General features: G+C 50.9%; 1 protein-coding gene across 1 annotated transcript in view; it reads left to right on the top strand.

The window, feature by feature from the left end:
* The window catches only part of LAMA5 (laminin subunit alpha 5), a 167,844-nt gene that overhangs the window by 122,801 nt on the left and 18,372 nt on the right, over positions 1–26,671 (top strand). Inside the window, 32 exon segments of the mRNA XM_008178587.4 lie at positions 1,493–1,590; positions 2,091–2,292; positions 2,880–3,006; positions 4,372–4,511; positions 5,448–5,563; positions 6,233–6,444; positions 7,334–7,538; positions 7,787–7,931; positions 8,502–8,642; positions 9,176–9,337; positions 9,595–9,696; positions 9,795–9,878; positions 11,226–11,456; positions 12,057–12,170; positions 12,547–12,674; positions 13,986–14,066; positions 14,754–14,968; positions 15,579–15,679; positions 16,327–16,507; positions 17,295–17,438; positions 18,393–18,544; positions 18,642–18,752; positions 19,675–19,786; positions 20,554–20,724; positions 21,920–22,116; positions 22,281–22,397; positions 22,718–22,872; positions 23,797–23,938; positions 24,455–24,557; positions 24,778–24,891; positions 25,356–25,535; positions 25,984–26,126. Of these exon segments, the coding sequence (XP_008176809.3) occupies positions 1,493–1,590; positions 2,091–2,292; positions 2,880–3,006; positions 4,372–4,511; positions 5,448–5,563; positions 6,233–6,444; positions 7,334–7,538; positions 7,787–7,931; positions 8,502–8,642; positions 9,176–9,337; positions 9,595–9,696; positions 9,795–9,878; positions 11,226–11,456; positions 12,057–12,170; positions 12,547–12,674; positions 13,986–14,066; positions 14,754–14,968; positions 15,579–15,679; positions 16,327–16,507; positions 17,295–17,438; positions 18,393–18,544; positions 18,642–18,752; positions 19,675–19,786; positions 20,554–20,724; positions 21,920–22,116; positions 22,281–22,397; positions 22,718–22,872; positions 23,797–23,938; positions 24,455–24,557; positions 24,778–24,891; positions 25,356–25,535; positions 25,984–26,126 (4,626 nt within the window).

Raw genomic sequence — 26,671 nt, 5'->3', positions numbered from 1 at the left:
ATTGCCCGTGTGTCCATGACTTTTACTAAAAATACCCATGACTAAATCTTAGCCTTAATCATGAGCAATCTGATATGGTTGGCTGCCGGCTGGGAGAAGAGGTGACAGGACAACGATGTGGTGAAAAATGTATCATGGGCACTTGGGACTGAGGGAGCGGGGGCGAAAGGAATTGTCTCTTGCGGAACTCTCGTATAGGGTCTTTCAGCAATGTGGTAATATGTCTCCTCCATTGTCTCATCAGAGCCTGTAGGCTCACTTTGCAGAGCATAGAGGAATTCAGTGTAGATGTTAAGTCCTAAGTGACCCTAAGGGATTGTCTACACAGTTGGTGAGTGCACAGCAAGCAGGGGTGTAAATCTCCAGGGTACTAGCTTGCCGTGCACTAACTGGCCGTGTGGACCCTCCTGCCGCTCACTGAAAGTTCTCTATGTGCATTGACAGCAATAGGTCAGCGTGCACTGCAGGGTCCACACGCAACTTAGAACATGGCTGGCTAGTGCGCTGTAGAGTCACACGCTGGCTTGCTGCACACTAAGGCTCTCTATGGACAACCCCGAGTCTCATTTTCAGAAGAGATTTAAGCACTTGAGTCCCATTGATGTTCAGTAACACTTAGGCTCCTCTTTTGAAAATGGGACTAAGTGTCATTGAAAGTCAGTAGGACTCAGTACCTTCTGAAAATGGGACTTAATCACGTAGGAGCTAAACGTGTATATTGAATTCCCCTATACTCTGCAAAGCGGGCCAACATGCTCTGATGAGATACCATGGAAGGGGACATACTGCCAAAGTCACTTCTGAAAATGGGACGTAAGCTCTGAATCAGTGGTTCTTAACAGGGGTTCACGTACCCCTGGGGGTTCGCAAAGGCCTTCCAGTGGGTACATCAACTCATCTAGATATTTGCCTAGTTTTACAACAGGCTACAGAAAGAGCACTAGCGAAGTCAGTACTAACTAAAATTCCATACAGACACTGACTTGTTTATACTGCTCTATATACTATACATTGCAATGTAAGTACAATGTTTATATTCCAGTTGATTTATTTTGTAATTTTATGGTAAAAATGAGAAAGTCGGCAATTGTTCAGTAACAGTGTGCTGGGACACTTCTGTATTTTTATGTCTGGTTTTGTAAGCAAGGAGTTTTTAAGTGAGGTGAAACTTGGGGGTACGCAAGAAAATCAGACTCCTGAAAGGGGTACAGTAGTCTGGAAAGGGTGAGAGCCCCTGCTCTGAATCACTTGGAGGCATATACAAATCTTGCCTTAGAGCAATTGAATTCAGACACATTTGGCTTCCGCCCTCCACCAAACACAGGGTCCCTACAGCACTGGTCTTCAGTGAAGTGAAGTGTCTATTAGGGGATCTTTAGAGTATTCATCCTGATCTTTGGGGGTGGGGGGTGAGGGTAAAGGAGCAAATCTAGGCTTCAAGTAGCAGGAGGTTTCATTTTACCACTCTTCTGTTTCCTTCCTGCTGCTGTAGTATAAAGTGTACCTGATACCTTATGGACAATTCACCATGGACTTTGTTGAGCCAAAAGTTCACTGCATCAGCCTGCATGGCACCTTCTCACCCTCCAGGTAACGGGGTGCATGATTTCTCTACGCACTTTTCCTAGGAGAGTGAATATCATCCCCATTTTAAAGATGGAGGCACAGAGAGGTGAAGTGACCGGCCCACTTGAGTCAGTGGCGGAGCTGGGATTAGAACCCAGCTCTCCAGTCCTGTGTTCTCACCACTAGACTTGATGGCCTCCCTTATGGGATATACTCCGTGCGTTGCTCCAGTGAAATAGCCTTCCTGAGACTTGTTCACATGCCGTGACAGCAATTCAGTGTGTCCGAATTCCTACTCTTGTTCATCACTTACCACTAAGTTAGCCGTACAAGATTCCTCTCCCTCCCCCGGTGCTACATATGGTAACGGCCCCAAGGAATCCCTGTAAAGGCTCCTTCCTTGCCACGGCATGCTTTGTGCTCTGGATCGAAATTATGGGCGAGTCTCTCTCCTGCCAGAGCTCTTAGTTCTGTCTTTCCACGGCCAGCGATCCCATGTGTTGTGTTTTCTCCCTCTGGTGCAGTAGTTCCTGCATCCCATCAAGGTTTATGAAGCTCTCTCAGTCCATTGTCCTGGAAGCAGGCCAGGCTCTGTCAATCCCTCCAGACTTTCCCCTGACTCACGTCTTCGCAGTCGCTCCGACTGGCATCCCAACTGAGCCTTCGCCTCGGCCTCCGACCGCAGTGGACTCCTCAGCAGAGCTCATTCTCCTGCAGCCTGCCCAGGTAATGAAGACTGGAGCTGGACTGGGCTTTTCCTCCCCGTGGCAAGGGGATTGTTGTGTCAGATGGCTGCACCGAATGCATGCAATTGCTCGGTGCAAGTCTCAGCAAAGCAGCGGAACGACTCCATTCGTGCAAGGGCATCTCTGGCTTTCCCATCCATCTTCATTAACCATGACACAGTTGTGTTTTCATCTGGGCTTCTCCAGTGCTTTAATTCTGTGGATCACTTTGTAGTCCACATGGATCCTCCTCCCCACCGAATCCCGCTCTGCTTGGTTCTCAAAGTCCCCTTCTGCAGACTCCCAGCAAGGGCTCTGCAGGCTGGGCCCCATGGACTACAGCTTGAGAGTTGCTGCCTTAGAGTAACCAAGCTTGGTGGTTCTGGGAAGATAGAGGGGCTAACTGTGACTGTCACATACACAAGGGAGACTGAGTCCCCAGTGGTGCAAAGCAGAGAAATCACTCTCCTACTGGCATGTTGAAAGGGATGTGATGTTGGTGCATTGCAGAGGGATGGGGATTGCACTGGAAGAGGAATGTGCATGTCAACCCTGATTTCTTCTCTTTGCTCCTGTCTTTTGGGCCAGGCTGCTGCTGTATTTAACAGCCGGATCCAGACGCTGGGTCGCTATGCTTTCATCGTGCACTATTACCAGCCCAACCACCCCACATTCCCTGTGGAAGTGTTAATCAACGGTGGGCGGATTTGGCAAGGTGAGCAGAGCTGGGAGTAGGGAGAGGCTCCTGGGACTGAGGGACATGGGGAAAGTGATCTGAAAACTCCTTTTGATCACGGATCTCTCATAGGAGGTTCCTGGAGGAAGGCAGAGCGTCAAGGGCATCCAAACTGCCTCTTCCTCCTAGCCGGGACGCTGGCAGCAGCTGTGTGAGAAATGTTCCAAAGGGGATAGAGATCTGATCTGAGTACTAAAAGGCTCTTTAACCTGGTGGAAACAGGCAGACTAAGAACCAGTGGCTGGAAGTTAAAGCCAGATAAATTCAAATTTGAAGTGAGGCACAAATTTTTAACTGTGAGGGTGATTAACTGTTGGAACTAACTACCCAGGGGAGTGGTGGATTCTCCATCTCTTGAAGTCTTCAGATCCACACTGGATGCCTTTCTGGAAAATATGCTTTGGCCAAACACAGGTTATTGGGCTCAGTACAGGAGTAACTGGGTGAAATTCGGTGATGGCCTGTGATACACAGGTCAGATTAGATAATCTCGTGGTCCCTTTTGTCCTGAAAATCTGTAAGTCTATGAATCTAGCTCTTCCATTGGACCGCCTGTATCTGTTTCCCATATATGAGCTGGCCTCACCAATGGGCGCTGTTGCTTTCAGTTACTGCAGCAGACTCTAGGAAGGTGAAATGAAGGCCAAACTGTTGAATAAATGTATAAAGTTGAATGGGTGTTTAAAGTGAGGCACCTAAATCCGCAGTTAGACACATCGTTAAAGAGACCTGCCTTTCAGAGGTGCCGAGCTCCTGAAGCTCCCATTCACTTCAGTGGGAGCCACATGGGCTCAGCTATATAGGGACCTAACTGCAAATTGACCTTGGCCTTACACAGTGGGCCCCTGGGGTTGGAGATGGTTTCCAGCTGCGCACTGTTTCCATTTCCACCACCGAGAAGCATCGATTTTACAAAGTCCAGGGCAGAGGGGAAGATTTGCACTAGGTTTTGCACGATGCTTTACCTAGCAATGGAAGGGCAAGCGCGTGGCGCTCACACCAACACACACATCACACACTGGGCAGGCTCTTCTGAAACTCAGCCCCTTCCCTGGTGGCTGCCTTTATTCATCTTCCTCAGGGTCTTCATTCAGACCACAAAGCCCTGAAGCTGGACCCTGCCTCGGAACATGGCAGCATTGACTTGGCCTTGGTTGCCTCCCGAGCTGCCTGAGTCAGTGTCTGAGACACGAGCACCGTGAAATGGGCCACGCGGGGGAGAGTTGGTGTGTTCCGCAGCCCACAGCTGGCTGCCTGGGCGTTGCTTTGGATGAACTCGAGCGGAGCAGGCTGGGGAGTGGGATGGAGGCGGCTGGGGGGCTGATGTCTCTTTTGCCCTTTCAGGCCAGGCCAAGGCTGCTTTCTGCCCACATGGATACGGTTGTCGGAGCGTGGTGGTTTCCGAGAACCAGATCATCCTGGACGTTACGGATAACGAGCTGACGGTGATTGTTCGTGTGCCAGCAGGCCGGCAGCTGTGGCTGGTAAGTGTGGAGCTGAAAGGCTCCCTCGCCTGCAGGACCTGGTTCCATCCCTGTGGCAGCAATAGGAGCAGGGTTGCAACCGTGGATTTCCAGGCCATTTGCTGTAGGATAGTGGCAGGGAACGTTTCCCACCATTTCCCATTTCTGAGCCATCCTGCTAAGTTGCATCCAATGTCGGGAAATGTGGCATTGTAGCTTAGAGGATAGGCTCGGTGGAATCCATCACTAATGGGCAACAGCCAGTAGGAACTATGTTATGACATTGCCACGCTTAATGGGTAGCCTTCCTAGTAGAGAGGGGAGGAGACTGAGCTTAATCAAGCTGCTTCAGATTGTCAGATGACAGCCTGCGAAGGCCAGGAAGAAATTCCCTTCCTACCCTGGGCGCAGCTTTGAGCAGTCGGTTTGGTGCACTGTCGTGATCATATTTTGCACTTTTGCAGAATTGGTTTCATGCACTATTGTGATAATACTTTGCACTTGCACTGCCTCTTTCACCCAAGGGTCTCTAGAGACAGAGGCAGGTAAGCATTATCCCAGTCGTCCAGATTGGGAAAGGAAGGTACAGAGCTCTTAAAGGATTCACCAGAAGCCACAATGCAAGTCATCAGCTGAGCTAGAAACAGAAGTCTGGTGTCCTGATACTGCCCTGGGTGGGTCTTTTGCTTGCCTCAATCACATTGGGTATTGGCTGTTGCCTGTGGCAGGACACTGGGCCACAGGGGCCAATTGTCTTCTCAAAAGACAAGCGCTTTGAAGTGTTTCACCGTGTCCCAGCTGGTGAGACGCTAATCATTCCTAAAGAGATGCTCAGGCAGCGGCGTGAACTGATTGGCTTCATGTGCTGCTTGTGGTTCTCTTTGGCTTACCTAAGCCGTTGCAGGGAGGAAGCACTGAACGCTAGGGTGTGGCTGGTTGCTTTGTGTCTTGCTGCAGGATTACATCCTGGTGGTGCCTGAAGATAGCTACAGCTCCCATTATCTGCTGGAGGAACCCCTGGACAAATCCTATGAGTTTATCAGCAGCTGTGGAGTCAATAGTTTCTACATCAAGTGAGAGCCTTGGCTTTAAAGGGACTGTGTTCTGCTGTCCAATGGTTTTGCATTCTCTATGGAACAGAAACAGTAGAGTATAGGCCATTGCTGGGGAAATGCGTCCGGCTAGGACGCCAGAATTGTCTGCTTTAATTGCTTCCCTTCTCTTGGCCGCGCCCAGTTAATAAATAATTAATACATCTGCTGGGTTTTTCAGTAGCTGGGTTCTGTTTTGCTCTGATTCATGTTGATTTGGGGTGGTTTGACGCCAGGGACCCTGGGGGACTTAAATGACACAACACCCAAGTTAATATTGGTTAAAATCTTGGTTTTAGCTTAAGCAGACGAGTCTCCTTCGCTGGTATCTAAAGGAGCATTCACAGGTCCTTAATGTCCTAATATAGAACCTGAACAGTACTGAGGGCCCTCGACTGCGGCTGACTTCCGTAATGGTTGAGGGTGCCCGGCACCTCTTGAGAGCAGCCTGTAGACCATCTGGGAAGGTAGTGGTGGGGTTGGGAGTGCCCTGGTGTTGAGGCATCTCATTTAAAGCAAGTCTGTCCGATGGAGATTTGTCATGCCTTGGGAACCTAACCTTGCCTTAGAGAAAGTACCTGCAGGGGAAATCAGCCCTGAGGATGGTCTAAGAGAGCCCAAGCCAGGAACCTCTTCCCTCTTTCTTTGCAGTCCTACCACATCGTCCAAATTCTGCAGGGACTCTGCCATCTCGCTCTCTCTGTTCTACAACAATGGAGCCCAGCCCTGCCGCTGCCACGAGGCAGGGGCCGTCAGGGGCCAGTGCGAGCTCTTTGGTGGGCAGTGTGCTTGCAAATCCAACGTCATCGGCCGAGAGTGTTCCCGGTGTGCCACCGGTTACTGGGGCTTCCCCAGCTGCAGGCGTGAGTTACCTGTTCTGTGTTTCGGGAGTAAAGCTCTGCTCCTCTCAGCTCTGAGGGGTTTGATGGCTGCTGGGGGCCAGATGCCTGTCCTTTAGGCCTTGAAAATAGCTGATGAGGATAACCCGGTTTTCTGCCTCCTTATGGGAGTCGAAGTTGCAGGAGATTTTCCCTATGAAGTTTGTACTGAGGAGGGGGGGTTAAACAGCAGTGCAGCTCATAGCACTATTTACGTGCTCTGGAAGTGTGTGCGCTAAAGATCCTCTCCAACACCATCCAGCACTTCCCCATCACCATTCCTCTCAAGTAACCCGAGGTTCCCAGTGCATTTGTGTCGTTTAAAGATTCACCTCATCCAGGACACCCCTTCTTTGCTAGTCCCGTGGTTTGTTAAGCTGGGTTTCACGGGGTTGTTTATGGACACTTTTACTGCCAGCTGCAAACCTGCTTCTGGTTTTCCATGCCTGTTTCTGCAGTTTGCATGTGCACACTGATCTGGATTTGCTAACTCCAAGTCTGGGGCTAAATGTGGTCCTCATTCTCTGCCCATCACTGGTGATTGTCAAAACCAGACTCCCCTGTGTCTTCCAGCTTTGCATTTCAGTCAGTACCAGCCCACTTAAATCCCTGTTCACAAGCTCTATGACAAACACAGAGAAGCCCTGGCGCCAGTCACTGGCTTGCCCTGGTGGATCCCACTGGGGTGGGCATTGGTGTTTGAACAGGTGCTGTTCTGAGCCTGGTTCCAATGCCAGCTTTTCAGATGGACAGAGCACAAGCTCCTCCGCACCCGCTTTTGTCGATTTGCAGCCTTGGTGTTGCTTGGCCTTTGTTTTATCACTGGGTTCTTACTGCTTCCACAATGAACTCAGCTGCTTCCTTTCCCTCGCAGCTTGTGACTGCGGGACCCGCCTGTGCGATGAAGTGACGGGACAATGCATCTGCCCGCCGCATACCATCAAGCCAGAGTGCGTCGTCTGTGAGCCCCAGACCTTTGGCTGCCACGCCTTGATTGGCTGTGAGGACTGCAATTGTTCTCGTACAGGAGTCCAAGAACTGGCAGAGCCAGGATGCGACGTGGACAGTGGCCAGTGCAGGTGAGGAACAATGACGGGACCATGGTTGTATAGAGGATATGTGCCGGCAGCAGCACTGGGATCATTAGCTTGGACATCTGGCTTTATGGAGCGCCATGGGGTGTGTTGGCAGGTTGGGAAGGGAGGGGAATCAGTGTTGTATTCCAGGAGTATAGAGCAGCAAAACTGCTCGCATGGGAGCTTGTTAGGAACTAGAGATCAGCAGAAGACCAAGAACCTTACTTCCATTGCTCCTGTGTCCTATCTAGGTGCAAACCCAATATAATAGGACGGCGATGTGATGTCTGCGCCTCTGGCTACTACCATTACCCACACTGCCGGAGGTGTGACTGTCATCAGGCAGGGACGGAAGTGAGCGTGTGTGATCCGGTCACTGGGCAATGTCACTGCAAGGTCAGTCTAGTTACCACACTCCGGTGATGCTTGCCTGGCCAATTTAATTCCCCTGCTCCGACAATGTGACCTGGTCGGTCTTGGGAGAGCGGGCCTGGAGAGATGGAGAACAGGTAGTGCTTAGCATGTGGCATCATGCGTGCTCTCTAGGGAATGCCCCTTGGCTTCATGGCACACTCGGGCCTTTGATTCCCAAGAGCTTCTGTCAGCATCAGAAATCGGATTGAAAGTGTCCGTGATGAGAAGGCCTTTTGCTACAGCACCACTGGAGAATAACTCAACTCTTCAGTGACCAGATGGCAACCCGCTCCTCCGGGTGGTGCTCCCGGCCCTGGCTGGGCACAGGAGAGCTTTGGCAAGTGCGGGGGAGTTACGGTTTGATAGTGAGCAGAGGTTAATGGCTGATGAGGGGTTTGCCACGCAAACCTGCAGGTGAATTGAATAACGGCATCGTTTCACAGCCCCGGGCAGTGTTTTGATAACTGCTGGAGCAGTGTGCCATCCGTCTCCGTGCTCCTATAGCAATTGTAGGGGAAACTCGGCACATCTCATGGTTCATTTTTCTTCCAGGAAAACGTGGAGGGTGTGAGGTGTGACCAGTGCCGCCTGGGGACCTTCTCTTTGGATGCAAACAACCCCAAGGGCTGCACCAGGTGTTTCTGCTTTGGAGCGACCGATCGCTGCCACAGTGCGGAGAAGTACCGAGTGGAGGTGAATGGAGGGCTGGGGTTTGGGGACGTCGGTGGTCCTTTCTCCTCTGTTCAGTGGGATTCTGTTCCTCCCAGTCCCCAGGTGGTTTCTTTCTCCTGCTCTGCACGAAGCCAGTACGTCTGTGGGATATCCCGGAGCGCTGGGGGCTGGGTTTAACCATTTTCATACACGCACGTTCCGCCTCCTCAGCTGAGCTCCAGGATCCTTTGCCTTTGGGAGGTCCTGATGCTTTACAGAAGGTGCCACGGGAATCCCTATGGAGCGGGAATCAGCTTCTCTAGAAGCAAAGGAACAGAATTGGAGCATGATTGGGATCCCACTGGCCTCTTCTTGGCACCCCGTTTTATAGAGCGTGACCCCTGTATTGAGAGTCGCTGTCCTGGAGTAACAGTAACCAAAATTCCAAGGCCCGTTCTGCAGCCCCCACCCTGTCCCACGTGCCCCAAAGGCGTACGAATGCAGAGACGTTCCCTGCGGCGCATGTGGGGGGCTCTCGGAAAACAGGCATACAGCTCTCTTTCGCTCTCTCCTAGTTCATCAACATGAATGGGTGGGTGTTACTGAGCGGAGACCGCCAAGAAGTGACCACCTCCCTGAGACTAGAGGAGGAGCTCATTCATGCGGACCTGAAGAACGTTCCCGAGGCCTATCAGGAGCTCTATTGGCACGCACCCAGCTCTTACCTTGGAGACCGGGTAAGAGAGAACACACCTGGCCACGGTCCCTGCATGCTCGTCCCTTGCATTTGGTAAGGTGATGACGCAAACGCTGTCACATGCTGCCCGGATCTTCCCTGAGCCTCAGCCCAATGGCCTGCTTTGTGCCGTTGTCTGTCAGTTGGATTTAGCGGGGGTGTATCTGATTATGCTCACCAGCCATGAACCACCATAGTATGTCACTTAGCTGAGTGGTGATAAGTGTCTTCTGCCTGTGTCATTTGTCTCTCCCCTAGGTGTCCTCCTATGGTGGATACCTGCGGTATGAGCTTCGCTCAGACACCAGAAGGGGCGATGTGTTCATTCCCATGGAGTCCCGCCCAGATGTCATCCTCAAGGTACAGCTTCAGAAACCCCTTGTGCCTTGTGCTAGGGGTTCAGGGATAAATGGTGCTTCCAGCCAGTGACTTACAAGACATCTTTGTACCTTCCCCAGGGAAACCAAATGAGCATCATGTTTCTGGAAGGCACTTACCCTTCCCCTGGAGAGATACACGAAGGCCGGCTGCAGCTCGTGGAGGTGAGTTCGGACACACTGTGCACGTTCCCTAGAGCTTGAAGGGACAGACAGCGCAAGGCATAGAGCCCCGAGAACCGAATGTTGTTCCTCTGTACTGTGGACTGCAGCCGTGGCAGCTGTTTAACGTGTCCTAGGAATTTGGAGCAGTCTGTGACTGCCTCAAAACCTGGAACACTTGTGTCTCACTAGGGTCATCCCAGAGAGAGATCCTCTGTGGAGATGTGTTGGAGAAACATTAGGGTGCATGCTCCAGGAAAGCAGGAAGAGTAGCAAGATGGTCTAGAGGATAGGGTATCAACCTAGGACTTCAGAGACTGGTTCAATTCCTAGCTCAGCTGTAGACTCCTAATGTGACCTTTGGGTGAGTCACTTACTGAGCCCCGAGCCTTGGTTCCCAAGGTGGATATTGCTTCCTAGTGGTGGGGTGAGGACAAAATCCACTTATCCTTGTTTAGTGCTCAGATGCTACAGTGGTAGAGGCCATCCAGACAGAAGGGAGAGTTGCCTTGAGTGCAGATGCTACAGGGCTAGTACCTTTAAATGTTGCCTATTGCTGGTAATTCTCACTCTAAACATTTTCATTTTGGTTGCACGCTCAGAAATTTCTGTTATAAATTCCATATAGTTTCTGGGGCTTTCGTCTGAGACTTTAAGAGCCAGGTCCTGTCTGCCTTGTGGGGACGTTAAAGGGTTAAATGTTCAGCCTATCATCCTTGTTTGCAGGTGCATTTTTTTGTGCTGACAGATTTGTATCCAGATGCATCCATGTCTTTGAGCGGGAGGGGAATCGCAGGAGTGCGTGTTGGCCCTGGGATGCCAAACTGGGAGCACTAGTGCAAACTGAGTTGGCAGTAGGGAAATGGACCTTGTGAAAATTCAGGCCTGATGTTCCCACGGCAGCCTTTGTTGCAATAAGGATTTGCATGGACGTCCTGGACCAAACGTTCCCCTCCACAGATGCTCTTGTATTGTGCATCAGGTGGCTTCTGCCCTGCACCCAAGAGAAGCCGCATGTATGTGGCTTGTGAAGCTCGTGTGCATCACTGGAGATGGAAGGCACTGCGTGAATGGGATTTTCCTGGTGCTTGTTGGGGATGGGGCCTGAGCAGACAATTGGCTGTGAATTGCCAGATAGAATACTTACAGTGGAGACAGAAGGAGGCGGTCTCATAGCTGCAGACAAGTGAAGAGTCTTTGGGATAAGCCCCCCCCCCTCCCCCCCGCGCGCGGGATAAGGGGGTTCATTTAGCTGGATGATTGACTGAAATATCTCCAAAGGGGCAGAATCAGAAACCCAGGGCTTGCGCGTACTGCATGGTAACACCAGAGCTTCTCTCTCTTTGCCAGGGTAACTTCAGACACACGCAGACGCACAACCCAGTGTCCAGGGAAGAGCTGATGATGGTGCTGGCTAACCTAGAGCAGCTGCAGATCAGAGCGCTCTTCTCCCAGCTCGCCTCATCAGTATCTCTGCGTCGGGTGGTCCTGGAGACTGTGACGGAGACCAGCGTGGGCATCCGAGCCAGCAACGTGGAACTGTGCATGTGTCCAGCCAATTACAGGGGAGATTCCTGCCAGGTAGGGGGAAGAGGTGAAGTGCTCTTGCCAGGCTGAAGTGGAATTGTAGGATGCATGTGAGAGCCGAGCACTTCCCCCACGGCCGTTGCACTCAGCAGCTAGGTTTGGATGTGCCCCATTGTATGTTAGAATGCAGGGAAGATTCTAGAGCACAAGTTTTCTGAGCCAATCCCTGGTGTGCGGCTCTTTAATGACGACTTGCACCTGCCAACGTCCCATAACCGCATTGAACTACACAGTACATGTGCTCCATCTCCTGCTATTGCCCATGTGCTCAGCTTTGTTTGCTGTGAGATTTGCATGAGCTAGAATTTTGGGTAGTGGTAGTGGGCTACTGGGGGGCTTGCTCAGCGGTCCAATGCTAGCATTAGGTACATACGTGAGAGCCTTAAATAAAGTCTTTCTGCCTAACTAGTTGGCTCATGTTGATTGTGGGGGCAAGATTTTAACTAAAATAATCTTGACCATTGTCTCTTTCAATCTATTTTTATGTCTTGAAACGCAGTGGCATTTATGGAAGGTAGTTACGCTAGTATGCTAGCTCTGCCTAACCATGTTTGGCCCATGTGTCACATCCTCTTCTTCTTCTTCTCTCATTAGGAATGTGCTCCAGGTTATTACAGAGACACCAAGGGTCTCTTCTTGGGAAAATGTGTTCCGTGTCATTGCAACGGCCACTCGGATCAGTGCCTCCCGGGGTCTGGAATATGCATTGTAAGTAGCTAGCCCATGAAATAATCAGAGTACAATGTGCGCTGGTCCGCACCAGCTGACTAAAAGGTTCCCTTCAATACACAGAGACCAAGTTATGAGGTTACCAAACTACATTCTTGATCACCAAAAATCTTCATGTGCCATTTCAAGGGGATTTATTGTCTTCAAGTTAGTTTAGGATGAGCAGACTGGGTGTGCGGGGGAAGAGGAAAGGATTTAGGCAGCCAGATGTGTGATGGGGAGTCGTCTGTTCTAACCCACCCCTTTGGAACGACAATCCCTTCCTCGGTTAGGCCATCATAATCCTCCAGAAAACTGTGGTGTTGAATGCTTCCCTGGAGAAATACCGAACATGTTGTCTGTCTTGTCCTTGCAGAACTGCCAACACCACACGGAGGGAGATCGCTGTGAGCGATGCAAAGATGGTTATGTAGGCAACGTCTCCCTCGACGGGCCATTGCAGTGCATGGGATGTCCATGTCCTCTTTCAGTTGCTTCCAACAAGTAAGTATCATCTGTGAAGTTCTTTCCCCTGTTTTGTCTCATCCACAAAGTAGTCTAATTTCGTCCCCTGATCCTGGAGGAGTTTCTTCTGGCTGCTAGGAGAGATGCGCTGCCACGTCATTCCCAGTTCGGTCATTCCTGTTTTGGCTGCTTACCAAGGAAAGAGGACGCTGCTCCCCTTTTTATTAACGCTGATAATGATGGGATAGGCCGTGGAGGGGGAGAAAGACCCACAGCTCTGATGTGACTAGTGCAGCCAGCAAGAGTATTTTCTTTCTGAAGGAAATATTAGTAATTTCTAAAAGTGTGAAAATATTAGCGACAAAATGTAAACAGTAGTTTGTATTGATTTAGCTAATTTAGTACCTAAACCAGTTAAAAGTTCCGATATTAGCACAATTTCCCCCAAGTCAGCGTATCTCATGTTGAGATTTCAAAATATCAAGTTTCAAGGTGATTTTGCGATTCCGTTCTTGTGTGATTGTCTCGTGGGCTAGACGTTCTGTGCTGGCATTTCACTCCGGAAACCGGGCTGTCCTTAGCCCCTGACTCCAACCGCGTCTAACTTAACACTAGCCTGAAGGCAGTATCAACGCTAACTCTAGCCAAGGCCTTCCTGCCAGACCATATGCTGGAATCCCCCACCCCTGGTCCCAAGGCCAACCCTGCGCCAGTGCTTCCTACAATCTCAGCCTTGAACCCTCCTGTAGGGACGAGAACTGGCCACCTCACTGACTAGCCTGGGTGTACAAACCAATGAAACAACTATACATATCGCGAAGGCCACAACCCTAACTTGGGGAGCTCCACTGGCCCTAAACCTACCCTGCAGCCCCCTGTTAGCCTGAGGCCTAACTCTAACCTGTGGAGGCCTATTGGCTTCAACCCGAACCCAAACCAGGAGTGTGTTACACACCCCAACCTTCACCTGGCACCTACTGCTAGCCCCAACCCTAACCCTCTACCCTGGAAGTCCCTACTGGCCCCACCCTTCTGCCTATCCTGGGGAACCATACCAGCCCCAACCCTCGCCCTGTCCTTGTACCCGTTGCTGACCCCAGCACTAAACATTTCCATAGCCTGTGTCACAAATCACTCTGGACACAAGCCCTTGCCCTGCTACAGATCCAAACCCTGACAATAGCCCACGCCCATGAGCTGATCCCAACCCCATTCCCTTTTCTACAGCCATAAACCACTCCCAGCCCTCACGCAACCCCTACCTGAATGACAAGAGTCCCCGTCGCCCTGGTACCAGGTGTCGGTCTTCAGAGTAAAATAACCTTTGACGTTTGCCCCGTGTTATTTCAGCTTTGCCATTGGTTGTGTCCACAAGGGCTCCACCATGCAGTGTCTCTGCAAGCCAGGCTATGCCGGAGCCATGTGTGAACGGTAAGAGCCTGGTAATTATGGGAGGGCAGGACCGTGAGCTGGGAGGTGTTTCTTTTTCAGAGTGCAGCTGTTGCTTTGGCAGAAGAGAAGTTTCCATAGTGACAAAAATAAAATTAGAAGCCCCAGCTACATTAGCACAAGAGACTGATTTGAGCTGTGAATCCTCTCTGTTGTGGGTTTGGTTTCCGTTATTTTGCGGAAGGGGCATAAAATACCAGCTGAGATTGCAAGGCAACGCCTTTCCGATTCCAGCACCGGGTCCTGGTGGCTCCCAGGACCAGCAGGAGTTGGGCCCACTTAATCGTTTATACGCTGTTTCTTTGTGCATCAGTGTGGGCTCAGCGTACAGCTGGGATATGTCCTATTACTGTCTCCGTTACTGGCATAGGGTGTCAGCTTGGCCAAGTTCCCGCAGCCGTCTTTGCCTTGATTACCCACCTGTAAAGCAAGGACAGGGACACTTCATGTGAGGCTTGATTAGTGACAGTGAAGTGCTTTGAGTGGAAGGTGCTGTGGGAGTCCAAAACATTAGGCTAATTAATAGCGGTAACTATAGTGTAGTCAGTAGTTGTGCAGCACTTCAGTGGGAGCTGGGGGGAGTGTGTCCGTGCGCGTCGGGGGATGCTTGGTAACATTAGCATGGTTGTTGTTTTTAGCTCCCTTTTAACCCCTGCTACATTTTTAAAGGTGTGCCCCAGGTTACTATGGCAACCCCTTAGTGATTGGCAGTTCCTGCCAGCCATGTGACTGCAGCGAGAACACGGATCCCAACATGTTGTTCAGCGACTGCGACTCTCTGACGGGCACCTGCACCGGATGTATGTACAACACGGCCGGGCCCCGGTGCGAAGTGTGCGCCCCAGGGTACCACGGAGACGCAGTGGGGGCAAAGAACTGCACAAGTAAGTGTGGCACCGAGCCAGGGCCAGCTTACAAATGCATTTCGGGGGCAGTGTGTCACGGGCGTGTGCAGTTAGCCAGCCTGCAGGCACGGCTGTGGTCATCGCCTGGGTAGGTTCTTACAAAGCCGGTAGCCTGGTCTCCTGGCTTTCAAAGGGTACGTTGGTTAAAAATAAGAGTAACAAAACAACCCTCTTTAGCAGGCATTTAAAAATTGCACACAGGCGGTAAAGCTCTGACACTGTAGCAGCCTCGTCAGTAATAACAGCTAGCAATATTAACCAAATTATTATTTCTGTGCTTGGGTGGGTTTGCATAGTACGTTTCTGACATTACAGGGCCCTGCCATGAGGAACACATGGTCAAATCCAAGGCGCTGGTCCTGCAAACTGCTGCTCACAGAAATAGGTCTTACTCCGGCAGGTAACCATGTGAATAAGGGTTGGCAGGATCAGTCCCCATGTATGAGAGAATGAAGGCGACCAGTGAACTCCCCCAGTCAACAGGATTTCCCCCCAACACACTATCCAATCCACCAGAAACAGGAGGGGTCAGAGAGCCTGGCTGATCTTTTTACGTTGTCGGGTAAATGGGTGTGTTTCTTCCTGGCAGGGTGTAACTGTTTGCCGTGCGGGACTGAGTCGTGTGACCCTAGAACTGGCCGATGTCTCTGTAAACCTGGAGTGACAGGTCAGCACTGCGACTGCTGTCAGGTAAAATGAATCGTGGGTTCCCCCCACACGCACTGTGACGGCTCCATCACTATACGCTTGGCTGATGCTGAGTCACTGCTCGCCAGCTCCACTCTTCTGTAGCCTGTCCTCCCGTTAGGAGCCCACTGCAGTTCCTGGGCAGAGACAGGAGGATAATGGCTGCTGTGCGGCAGATGGCTGAGTGATGGGATGCTGTTTCTGCCTACACCAGGGAGATACCTAACAATAAAGGTCAATCTCTAAAGAACCTGGTTACGAAATGATGGGAGGAAGGGGTGCTAACTGCAGCTTTGATGCTTGTAGGAAAAAGGCAATTAACCCTAGGGTGAATTTCGGGGATCCGAACTCCCCACCTGGAGTAAGCAGACACCAGGCGAGCTTACGAACACAATGCTGCCAGTGCATCTCTATCTCGGTCCTATTGTGCAACCTTCCCATTGGTCCAACAGTTTGCCATATTGTGTGTTAATTTTGTGCTCAGAAGAAACGCCTCTGGGAATTAAATTGAGACAATGGATCGCGTTTCAGCTCTGGCCAGAGTGACTGTGAAGCTGTGTGTGTCGCTGGAGAGGAAAAGCAAGCGTGTCCTCCAATTGCCTCCCCTTCCTGTGTGTGCTAGCCTGCTGATTACCCACCTCTTTCCCTAGGATGGGCACTACGGCTACAGTGGCTGCTCCGGCTGTCGAAAGTGTGACTGCGACATTGGCTCCATAGGCACCAGCTGCCACGCTGAGACTGGTCAGTGTAGCTGCCGGCCCGGGGTGACTGGTCTTCGATGCCAGCAGTGCGCGCCAGGCTACTGGGGGCTCAGCGAGCGTGGCTGCACAAGTGAGTTTCTTCGCTGCTGGTAAATCTCATAGAAGAAATATCTGGACAACTCTATGCAGCTCTGCTGCAGTGCCGAAGGGCTGTGTTAGATGCTTAGCATGAATCCAGTCCCTTCTCACCACGGATACGGGAATGTTGTGTTTTACATCATCTCCGTGGTGCTACAACTGGAGAGCCCCCCAAAAGCGTTCCAGCTTTGAGAGCAAAGAAGCCACCATAATCCCATGGAGGCTTTTCATCATTATTTGTCATTTAGATCGTAACAATGAAAATAAAATACGCCAACGTGTTGTCTGGGCACTTGGCATCACCTTGCAAAGAGCCCGGTTTTAAAAAAAAATCTTAGGCTGCAAAAGTGCGTTTTGCCCTTTCCACCCCTTCAGCTTGCACCAGCAGTCACCACAGTTACTTGAGCTAAGCCAGTAAGTGCTCAAGTTGCTAAATACAATCATTTGCATGTGCAGCGACCCATTCAGCCGAAGAAAACTCCCAGCAATTCCTTATGCAAACTAGGTGTGCAATTGCAATCTGAAGTTTTTTAAAACAATCCGTGACTCTTACGTTTTTCTGTACATTAAGCTTCACTAGTCAAAGGGGAGGATCGACTGAGCTAATCTCTCCTTCCATTAAAAAAGCATGTTCACAGCCTCACCCATCGGCCATGTTCATTCATTGATTCTGTTCGGCGGTGGTGTTTTGCCCTGTGACGGAATCCCAGTGTTCCCTCTCTCAGGGGGCTCACTAGGTCCGGACAGACCTCCCTCAACTGCCTCCTTTTCATTGGCAGAGTGTCAGTGTAAGGGGGGCTCCTGCGACCCCCGGACTGGGGAGTGCACCTGCTCCCATGGCCTGACGGGGAAGCAGTGTGACACCTGCATAGAGAAGTATGAGATCCCTGTAGCAAATGGCCCGGACAGCATGAGGTGTGAAGGTTAGTAGCATCGTGTCGTCTTCCCCCCTGCCCCCCCACACTTGGCTTTATTGCAGGAGTGAGGTAGAGCTGGCTGCAAAATGGGGGGTGGGAGGGTTTCACTGAAAATATTGACAAACGTTTCATTTTCATCTATTTTTGTTTCTGTTTTTGGTGGAAATTCAAACACTGAGAATGTTTTGGCCGAAACAAGAAATTGGCCAGAACCCAAAATATTTTGATTTGGAAATGCTGCTGCAATGCAACGGGCGTTGTAGTTAAACTGCTTCATGTGCCCATTCTCCTCTATAGGCCGAGCTCCCTGGTAACGCTACAATCTCCTTTGAGTCACCCCAGGTCCCCCTCTTGGAGAAGGGGCATCATGGGAGTCTCCTGGCCGTGGTGCATTGTGGGAGATGTAGTCTGATCAGTACTTGCTAGAGAGTAACCTTTAACAGGCAGATCCTAATTGTCAGGTCCCCACAGCGTGGTGGCCCCTGGCAGTAATTAAAACATTGGCGGCGAGCTTGGCAGACAGCACCCTGCCTTCTGGCTGGTTTCCTTTGTGGCCGTAGGGCCGATAACAGAGGAACAGTGTTAATCAGCCTAATAGTGGGCATGGCTCTGATCTCGCCAATTAGGAGCAACTTCATCCGAGTTATGTGGGGTATGTGAGTGGGAAGCTGCTGTGAGACCAAGAGCAGACCCGATGACCGTTTGCACTCCTTGGCACACCCCTAAAAGCATTTGGAAATCCTGATCCTTTGTGCAAAGGGATTGAAAGTGGACCCGGGGACCCCAAGTTAACACCTTCCCCAGAGCAGAAGCCAATTCAAGAGGCGGGGATTTGGAGACATGTGGTTCCCCCTTTGGGTTAAAAAAATGCCCTTACTATGGTCATAAGGAAGGGGGAGATGGAAGGAGACGACGTGGGTGCATTAGAGCCGTTTACTCACCACCCCTTTCTCTTGGCAGTCTGTGACAGCTGCGTGCTGCTTCTGCTGGACGACCTCCAGAAGATCGAGGCCTCTTTCCCCAGCATCAGGAACCAGTTGATCAACCTGAACGCCAGCTCCATCGCTTGGGCCCGACTGCATGGTCTGAACAGCTCTATGAAAAACGTCACTGTATGTGGAGGGCTTAACGTGTTCTCCCCGCTGGCTTAGTCTCTGCATGGGGCTCTGGTCCGATTGCCTGATTTCCACCCCCACCTCTCTCTTTCAGAACCACCTGCGCGAATATCAGAGATCCATGAACAGGGTCAAGCAAAAGGCAGACGAGCTGGCAGACGAGAATGCGGACCTCACTCAGGATTTGAATGCACTGCAGCACAAGGCAGGGTGTTTCTCAGTCCTCCTCCCCCTGCTGAGAACACTGCAGGCACAGACCGGCCTTCCCTTGTTCCTTTTCATAACAATGAGTGTTAGGTGCCCATGAGAGGAGCTGGTTAGGGCCAGGCCTCGTTTGAGCAGCTGCTGGACACTTGACTCCTGCAGCACCCCCTGCTAACCCAGTCCGGGGGTCGCCCACCGTGCACTCTGCCAGTGAACCTGAACCCTGTTCTTCAACACCCCTGCTCATCCAGGCAGGTTCCTTGCTCAGAGCCGAAAGAGGCTTTTAGATATGGGCAAATATCCAGCCCCCGCAACCACCATTTCATTCTTCTGTCGTATTTAAACCCTACTCTTCGGAGGGGAAAGGCATCCCCTGTTGATTTAAGACAGTCCCTGCCCCAAAGCACCTATAGTCGACACAAGATTTGGGCTGATTTTTAAACGGGTGCATAAAATGTGTGTGCACTTGCACGTGCAAATGATTTATACCCATTGGGTAACTACCTGTGCAAATGGCCAGTGTTTCCGTATGTGTGTAATTACATGACCTGAGTGCATTTTTGTACATCCACTTGCAAACTCTTTCAGAACCTCAAAGCTTGTGCGTCTTCTGCATTCTCCCGATCAATATGCAGGCTGTGTTGGCACAAGTCAGAATGTGTAATGGTGTTATGAGCAGGAAAGATTTTTGTCCGCAATGGACCTGAGGGTTTTTTTCAGCACCCATTTCATCATGAACACAATTTCTCACTCACTTCTGTGCACACATGGAGATAAACCGTAGCAGAGTACAGTACCCGTGCAAATCCTTGCCGAAGAGCTGACGCTTTCAGCTCTGTGGACCCAAAAGCTGCCAACCTTGCATTACGGCTCATGTTGTATCTCCCTGAATGCTTCAGCTAAACCAGTGATTTGTTTTGTAGGCAACAATGACTCACAGAAAAGCAAAGGATCTGCAGGGGCAGACAAAAGAGACCCATCAGAGAGCAGAGCACCTGCCGATTAGTATCCAAGGCATCCTGGATAGCATTGCGGGTAAGTGACCAAGTGTAAGTGTAACTGCCGGGTTGATTTTCCCCTGCCCCAGATCCCACACTGCCGCTGTTTCAAGTTGCTCAGGGCGCAGTGTTACCTTTGATAGTATCTGTGGAGATTCCTGTAGACAGTTTAAGCAAGGTGGGGGGTTGTTGCAGAGAATTCTGTGGCCAATGAATCTCAGCTGTTTGGCTAAATGCCGTCTTTGGTGAAGCATGTTATATTTACACTTAAAATGTGAGAAATAGAGGCCATCTGCAGTGCTTTTCCCAAGAGTGATTGAGCAACATGGAATCTTCCTTGCCTGCACTGGCTGAAATCTGCCCCAGTAAAGCTAGAGGAGAAGGCGAACTACAAGGGGGGAGGGATAGCTCAGTGGTTTGAGCATTGGCCTGCTAAACCCAGGGTTGTGAGTTCAATCCTTGAGGAGGCCATTTAGGGGATTGGTCCTGCTTTGAGTAGGGGGTTGGATTAGATGACCTCCTGAGGTCCCTTCCAACCCTGATCTTCTATGAGTCTAAGATGGATTCTTTGGGAAATAGTCCAGTCTAGTGGTTACAGCAAAGGATCTAGAAACTTGGGTCTGAATTCCAGCTGGGTCATTCCCTCACTTCATGACTTGAAGCAAGTCACTCCATCTATCATTGGGCATCAGGACTCCAACAAAAACCAGGTGCTGTTTTATCTGAGTGGGAGCTTTTCGGAGTGCTGAGGGAGGACCACATGCTCAATTGGTGGATAACCATGGGGCATGGCTTTCCCTGCAGATTTGGTGCACCAGATGGACAAGCTGGGGACTGCAGACCTCAGCACGGCCTCCTCTGAGGAGTTCTGGCAAAAGATGGCCGAGGTGCAAAGGATGCTGAAGGAGATGAAGGAACGGGATTTCCTCAGCCAGAAAGGCGTGGCGGAACATGAACACGAGAAGGCTCAGAAATGTAAGCCTAGCTCAGCAGGCACAGGGGATGGGAAATGCCAAGGCGAGGCTGTGTCTAGTGCTCCTGGGCTCTTTTCCCAAACTGTCCCATCTTGAGGGCATTGCTGCAAACATTGTTTATGGGGCATCCCATTGCTGTTATCCCGTTGTGGTCACCAACATTTGGAGAGTTACACTATTGAACTGAGTATTCCCATCTAGCTTCTACAGGCTGGGAGTTTCCAGTCCTGACCTCCTCAGCAGTCCAGCAATGAGGGGACAGTAATGGATAGTCCCATTTTAGTCTCTTCTGCAAATTGCAAAGGTGCTAATAAGTGCCAGTGATTTTTCACTTCAGTCCCAACAGAATTTAGCTCCTCTGTACAAGCAAGTTCATGTACTATCAGAAGGCTTCAGGTTTCTTTAATTGCATTTGAATTTCATTAACTTAATGGTTCCGTATGACAACACTTAAAAATGTAGTTAGTGTTTTATATATATATTTTTTTCTCACATGCACCTATACACGCTCGTATGTCTTGTGTTCAGTGGTTGAGTAAATTGTCCCAAATGGTGACAACAGAAGTGTGTCTGTCGTTCCTTGCTCAGAGAGACCTGGAGTCTGTGATTCCCCAGGGAATCTCCATTGCAATGCACTGCTCTAATCAAACAATACTCTGTTGCAAGAACCTCGGAGCCAAATTCTTCTCTCCACTGGCATCACTGGAGTTACTCCAGACATGCACGAGTGTAACTGTGGGAAGAGATTTCAGATAGCAAATGGATCTTTAATCTAGCAGAAAACAGCACAATGAGATCTGATGGCTGGAAGCTGGAACTAGATGTATCCAAAGGAAGTGCAGATTTTTAACAGGGATGGTAATTAACCATTGGAACCACTTACCCAGGAATGTGGTGGATTCTCCATCACTTGGCAGCTTTAAATCAAGAGGGGATGTCTTTGTCTTTTTTAAAGATTTGCTGTAACTCAACCAGAAATTATGTGCTTCATGCAAAAATTACTGGGTGAGGTTCTTTGGCTTGTGTGGTCAGAGGAGATGGTGATAATGGTCCCCTTCTAGTCGTAAAATCTGTGCTTTGAGACCAGAATCGGGCCCTGAGCCTTTCGTGCAGTTTCCACTGTGTACTCAGAAAGAACTCTTAAACGTTGGGGAAACAAGAGTTTCAAGGCAATCTCCTTGTGTTTCTGTCATCAGTGCTCCATCGCGTGAGGAGCGAGCTGTACAGCAAGTTGGAATCCAACCAAGACCTGGTGAAGAGCATCAAAGACTTACTGGCTCAATATAGCTCAGAGCTGATGGATCTCCGAGATGCTCTCAATGAGGCTGTGAACAAAACCAGGCAGACAGAGGACTTGAACAGCCTGAATCGGAACAACCTTGAGGAGATCCAGGTACAACGAGGGGTTTATTTGCATATAGGCATGCAAGGGAACTGACACCATTGGGTGAACGTGCATGGTTTCGTCAGTGGCTAAGGAATGTCTGGTATAATCTAGGTCTTGTGCCTGTTGCTTGATCTTGTGGCTCCTAACTAACACTATCCATCTGTCTCAAGCGAAAGAGTAAGGAGCTGCAGAAGCAGTATGGGGTGGTGCAGGACACTTTGCAGATGGCTGAGGACTCCCTGGTCCAGGTCTCAGATCTTCTACAGATAATAGAGAATGCAAAGGAGGTGAGTGATGAAAAAGCTCAGGGTTGTCCGGTGGTCGAGGTGTGTCAGATGGGTTGGCGTATGATGCTGGTAGCAAGAGGGACAAGGCAGTGGGGGTGGGGAAGGGTGTTGGTGGAGTTGGCACTAGCCATGGGGAAGGGTGGAGAAAGAATGGTGGTGTGGGTGAAGGGCATGGTGCTGGCAATGGAAAATCAGCCATGTGCTGGTCACCTGCCAGCCCCCCCGGAATGTCTCTCTCCCCTCCTGGGTGTGTGTCCAGCTGCCGAAGTGAGGAGCTGGCAAGGTTGGTGAATGCCCCTTGTGGGCGTGTCCTCCTGCAGGAGTACGAGAAGCTAGCCGCCCGGCTGGACGGAGCCAAGTACCCCCTGACAGAGCGGGTGAAGAAGTTTTCTCCCGCCAGCAGTAAGATCCCCATCGTCGAAGAAGCTGAGGAGCACGCTAGGTTCCTGGATGAACTCGCTCGGAACCTTTCCAGGTAACGTCCCTGGCTGCCCCAGCTTCACCCCGGCCTGTGTGGGCCCGGCTCTCTCGTGGTCTGCTCCACTTCTTATTCCTGCCTGGACCAAGGACGCTGAGCCAGCCGTGGGGTAACTCCACTGACTTGGCTCAGCGCCCTGCTCCCCAGCACGTTTGCTAGGGGGACTCGGGCTGCTTGTGTAAACAAGTGGTGGTGTGTGGTCGAGGGGCCTCTCCGGGGCACTCGGAGGGGTCTGAAGATTGCCGAAGTCCCTGCTTTGCTATTCGTCTTGGGATAATGTTTACATGTAAGAATTGATGTATTACCTGTAGCCCAGCACTCAGCAACATCCCTGTGGTAGCAAACAAGCCTGTGATGGAGAAAGCATGTGGGTGAGAACAGGGCTGGTACCCGTTTCCAAAGGGCGCAGGGCATGGTGGTGCCACCTGTTAATTGGGCGAATTTGAGTCTTCAGGATGTGATCAGCTGACATCTTAGACCCAATCTGTGTCCGAATGTTAATTGTCATTCATTATGTGTGCTGTTTCATTGGTTGTCCATCTCCTCCACTCTGCACAGCAGTATGCAGGGGAGTGATCCTCCCTCACTCCCACCCCACCACTTCCTACTTCACAGTCGGTTTCCTGCCACGGATTGTGGAAGGGCTTCTCTCTCAGAGCTGGGTGCTGGGTTCAAAATGGACTGGGCACTGCAGATCTCCGGACCCGGGGGCGGGGGGTGGGTGGGAAAGAGCGGCAAATTTGGAGACCAGTATGGGGAAGCCATTTGTTCAGGCTGTGAGTGAAAACCCCACATATTGGGGGGGGGGTCTTAAAGTGGGGAGCCCAGGACAGTGACATGTGTTGCCAGTGCTTGGGTCTGGCCCCTGATGCTCCACTGCGCTTCTGACAATGGTCTTTCTTTATTTGTCTTCAAATGCAGCAGCATCCAGGGTGCAAACCAGGATGGGTTCATCCAGCGAGCGATCAATGCCTCCAACGCATATGCCAGCATCATCGAGGCTGTGAAGAACGCAGAGAGGGCAGCCAAAGACGCTGACGAGGCAGCCGGTGAAGCTTTGACAGTATGCAATTTCCCTTCAGGCCCACACCCACCCTTGCAAAATCCTGGCTCCAATGAGCCGGCCCGGTGCCCTTTGCTCCCCTGGCCACGCTGCAGCTCTTCATGCTGATACCCGACACTGCTGTCACCCTTCCATCTGAGGTCTCATATGGGCTCAGCCTGCCCTCACTGCAGTGAGACACCTGTTCGTATCTCCACCTCCCCACATGGGGAAACTGAAGCAGTGAGACATTAAGTGATGTGACTAAATGACTTTGGCATCTGGTACCTCAAATTCTCCTCTCTGTTACCCCTCCCCACGCATACACACAAACACACACCCCTGCCCAGCAAAACATTTGCCTGAAGGTGGTGTAGATGCTTTCTGACCAACATTGGCTATTTGCCTAGCATTTAGCCTTTGCTGAGACTGGGGAATGGGGACTTGAAGTCCTCTTCCAATCCTAGGGCTCAGGTGCTGAACCACTTGGTGCCAGATTCCAGACAGTTAGTGAAGAGGTGTCCTGTGTGTTTGTAGAGTGTTGTATCGGGAGATCTTGGTGCCCTATCTAAAGAGCTGAAGAAGAACAGCAGTGCCCTGGAGCAAGCCGTGAAAAGGGAGCAGAGGAAACTCGATGGGGGTAAGAGAGGGGCCAGCAGTGGACACAAGTGTTCCAGGGAAATTCTTCTGCGTGGGAAAAATAGAAAGCTGTGTGTGTGTGTGTGTGTGTGTGTGTGTGTGTGTGTGTGTGTGTGTGTGCGCGCGTGTGTTGGTTTTGGGTGGAAGTGATGGTGTGTGATGTGCTTTGGAGGAGCGATAGATGAACAAACACCTCACGTGTTATATACGTCTATTTCCAGCTATTAAAGGGACGCTGCAGGCAGCCAAGGACAAACTGACCGATCTCCGAGAGAAGAAGGAGCAGCTCCTGAACCAGCTGCGATCTGTACAGAACATGCTGGACAAGGACCAAGGTTTGTCTGTAGCCAGTTTCTTCTAGACAAGAGTTCTGCACATCACAGGAGAAAAGCGTAGCTGTAGTCCCTTCTAACACGCAGGGCAGTCTATGGTCACGGGAGGTACCCAGTGGTTTGCCCATCCAGGGACCTTGCGGGCGTATACCTGACCCTATACATTGGTTACATCTTGCTTCATTTTCTGGGCTGAAGGTCTAAACTGCCTCTACCTCCTGGGGGGGGGAGGGGGGAATTTTGGCAGAGGCCCGTTTTCATTGGTGGGCTTGTAATGCTTTTGAAATTGAGGAGCTGAGTGTGTGTATGAGCCACCAACTCATGTACGTCTGTTATTGCATAAGGTCAGGTCCCATCATTGCTAAGCTGATGCAGAAGCATGGTGCTGACTCCAGTCAGAAGCTAGGAGCTCTGCCCTCCCTCCTGCTCTTTGCTGAGTTTGAGACTTGTCTCCTTTCCTCTCAAAGATAACACCACGGCAGTTATTCAGAGTGCCAAGGCAGCAGCTGCAGCAGCCAACGACACGGTTGCCAGGGTGGAAGATACATTGAGAAACATGAAGAAGAACCTGGATGAGTGGAAAGACCAGTATGGAGGCCTTAAAAATGAAGACTTAAACCAGGCAGTTCAAGACGCCAAGAAGTCTGGTATGGAAAGATGGGGGTTAGCCCTGGTATCCCCAGGCTGGGGATAAAGGCCAGGACGCTGCTGTCGTCATGAAGCACTTCACTGTGGTAGCTCAGTGCTGCTCTGTCTCTGTTGTTCCCTGCTGACAAGTAGGGAGGCTGTTGTGTGTCCCCCTCTGATTTCCTCTCTCTTCGCAAAGTCCAGGTCATCCACTGGGGCGGGTTGTGGATGTTCTTACAATGTGTTGGATGCACTTTACGGCTGTATTTTTAAAAGTCACTTTTGTTAATGCTGCCAGCAAGTCCTGCAAGAGAGGTGTGCACGTCAGCCACTGCTTCGCTCCCTGTGACAGCTGCGCTGTGTCCATTTCTTTGGCTTGCGCCCCCGATAGCTGAGTGTAGGATCCCTTTCCACCCCGCTGATCATTATCCCCTGTTGCCCTTTGCCTCCCCGAATCACGCCCTCCAGTGTCGAACCTGGAAAGCACCATTCCGCTGCTGCTGGAGAAGTTGAGTGGCCTGGAGAACAGGAGGAATAAGAACTCCACTGTGTCCGAGAACATCCTGCGAATCCGCCAGCTGATCACGCAGGCCAGAAATGCTGCTAGCAAGGTAGGGGCGTGGGGGAGAGGGCTGTATATGTGAGAGTGCTGGTGTGCGACGGGTCGAAAGGTGAACCCCTGAGGGCCCTAATTAGCACAGGCAGACACCAAGCAAACCTCCCTTAGACTGCTCTCCGCAAGGCTTCATGGGAGCCCCTGAGTTTGGTTTGGATCTTGTTTGGCCAAAGCAGGTTCACTGATTTTGTATGAAGGCAATGCATGCGGAAACTTTATTCCCCTTTTGACTGGCCAGTGAGGCTACATTTTGCATCATGTAGGGCAGTTTTAAAAACGGATTTTCAAGGCTGTGGCAATGTGGGGTGAGCAGGGATTGCTCTGAAGTCCAGATATTGGGGGATCCATTTGAGGGGGTAGAGAAGTCAGTCTTGATCGTACACATTGTGGTCTCCCCTGGCCCCTCCAAATCTGCAGCAGGCTCCACATGGTCTTTATGGATCTCCCTTTCAGAGCCTCCATAAAAGTACTTTGTCGTGGTTAAATCTCGGCTTTAAGTACAGCTGGGCAAAAGATTTCAGGCAAAGCTTTTTTGGGGGG

This window comes from Chrysemys picta, chromosome 13 (genome assembly GCF_011386835.1).
Source record: "Chrysemys picta bellii isolate R12L10 chromosome 13, ASM1138683v2, whole genome shotgun sequence".
NCBI lineage: Eukaryota > Metazoa > Chordata > Testudines > Emydidae > Chrysemys > Chrysemys picta.
The sequence above is the reverse complement of the archived record's forward strand: the minus strand, read 5'-3'. Positions and strand labels throughout refer to the sequence as shown.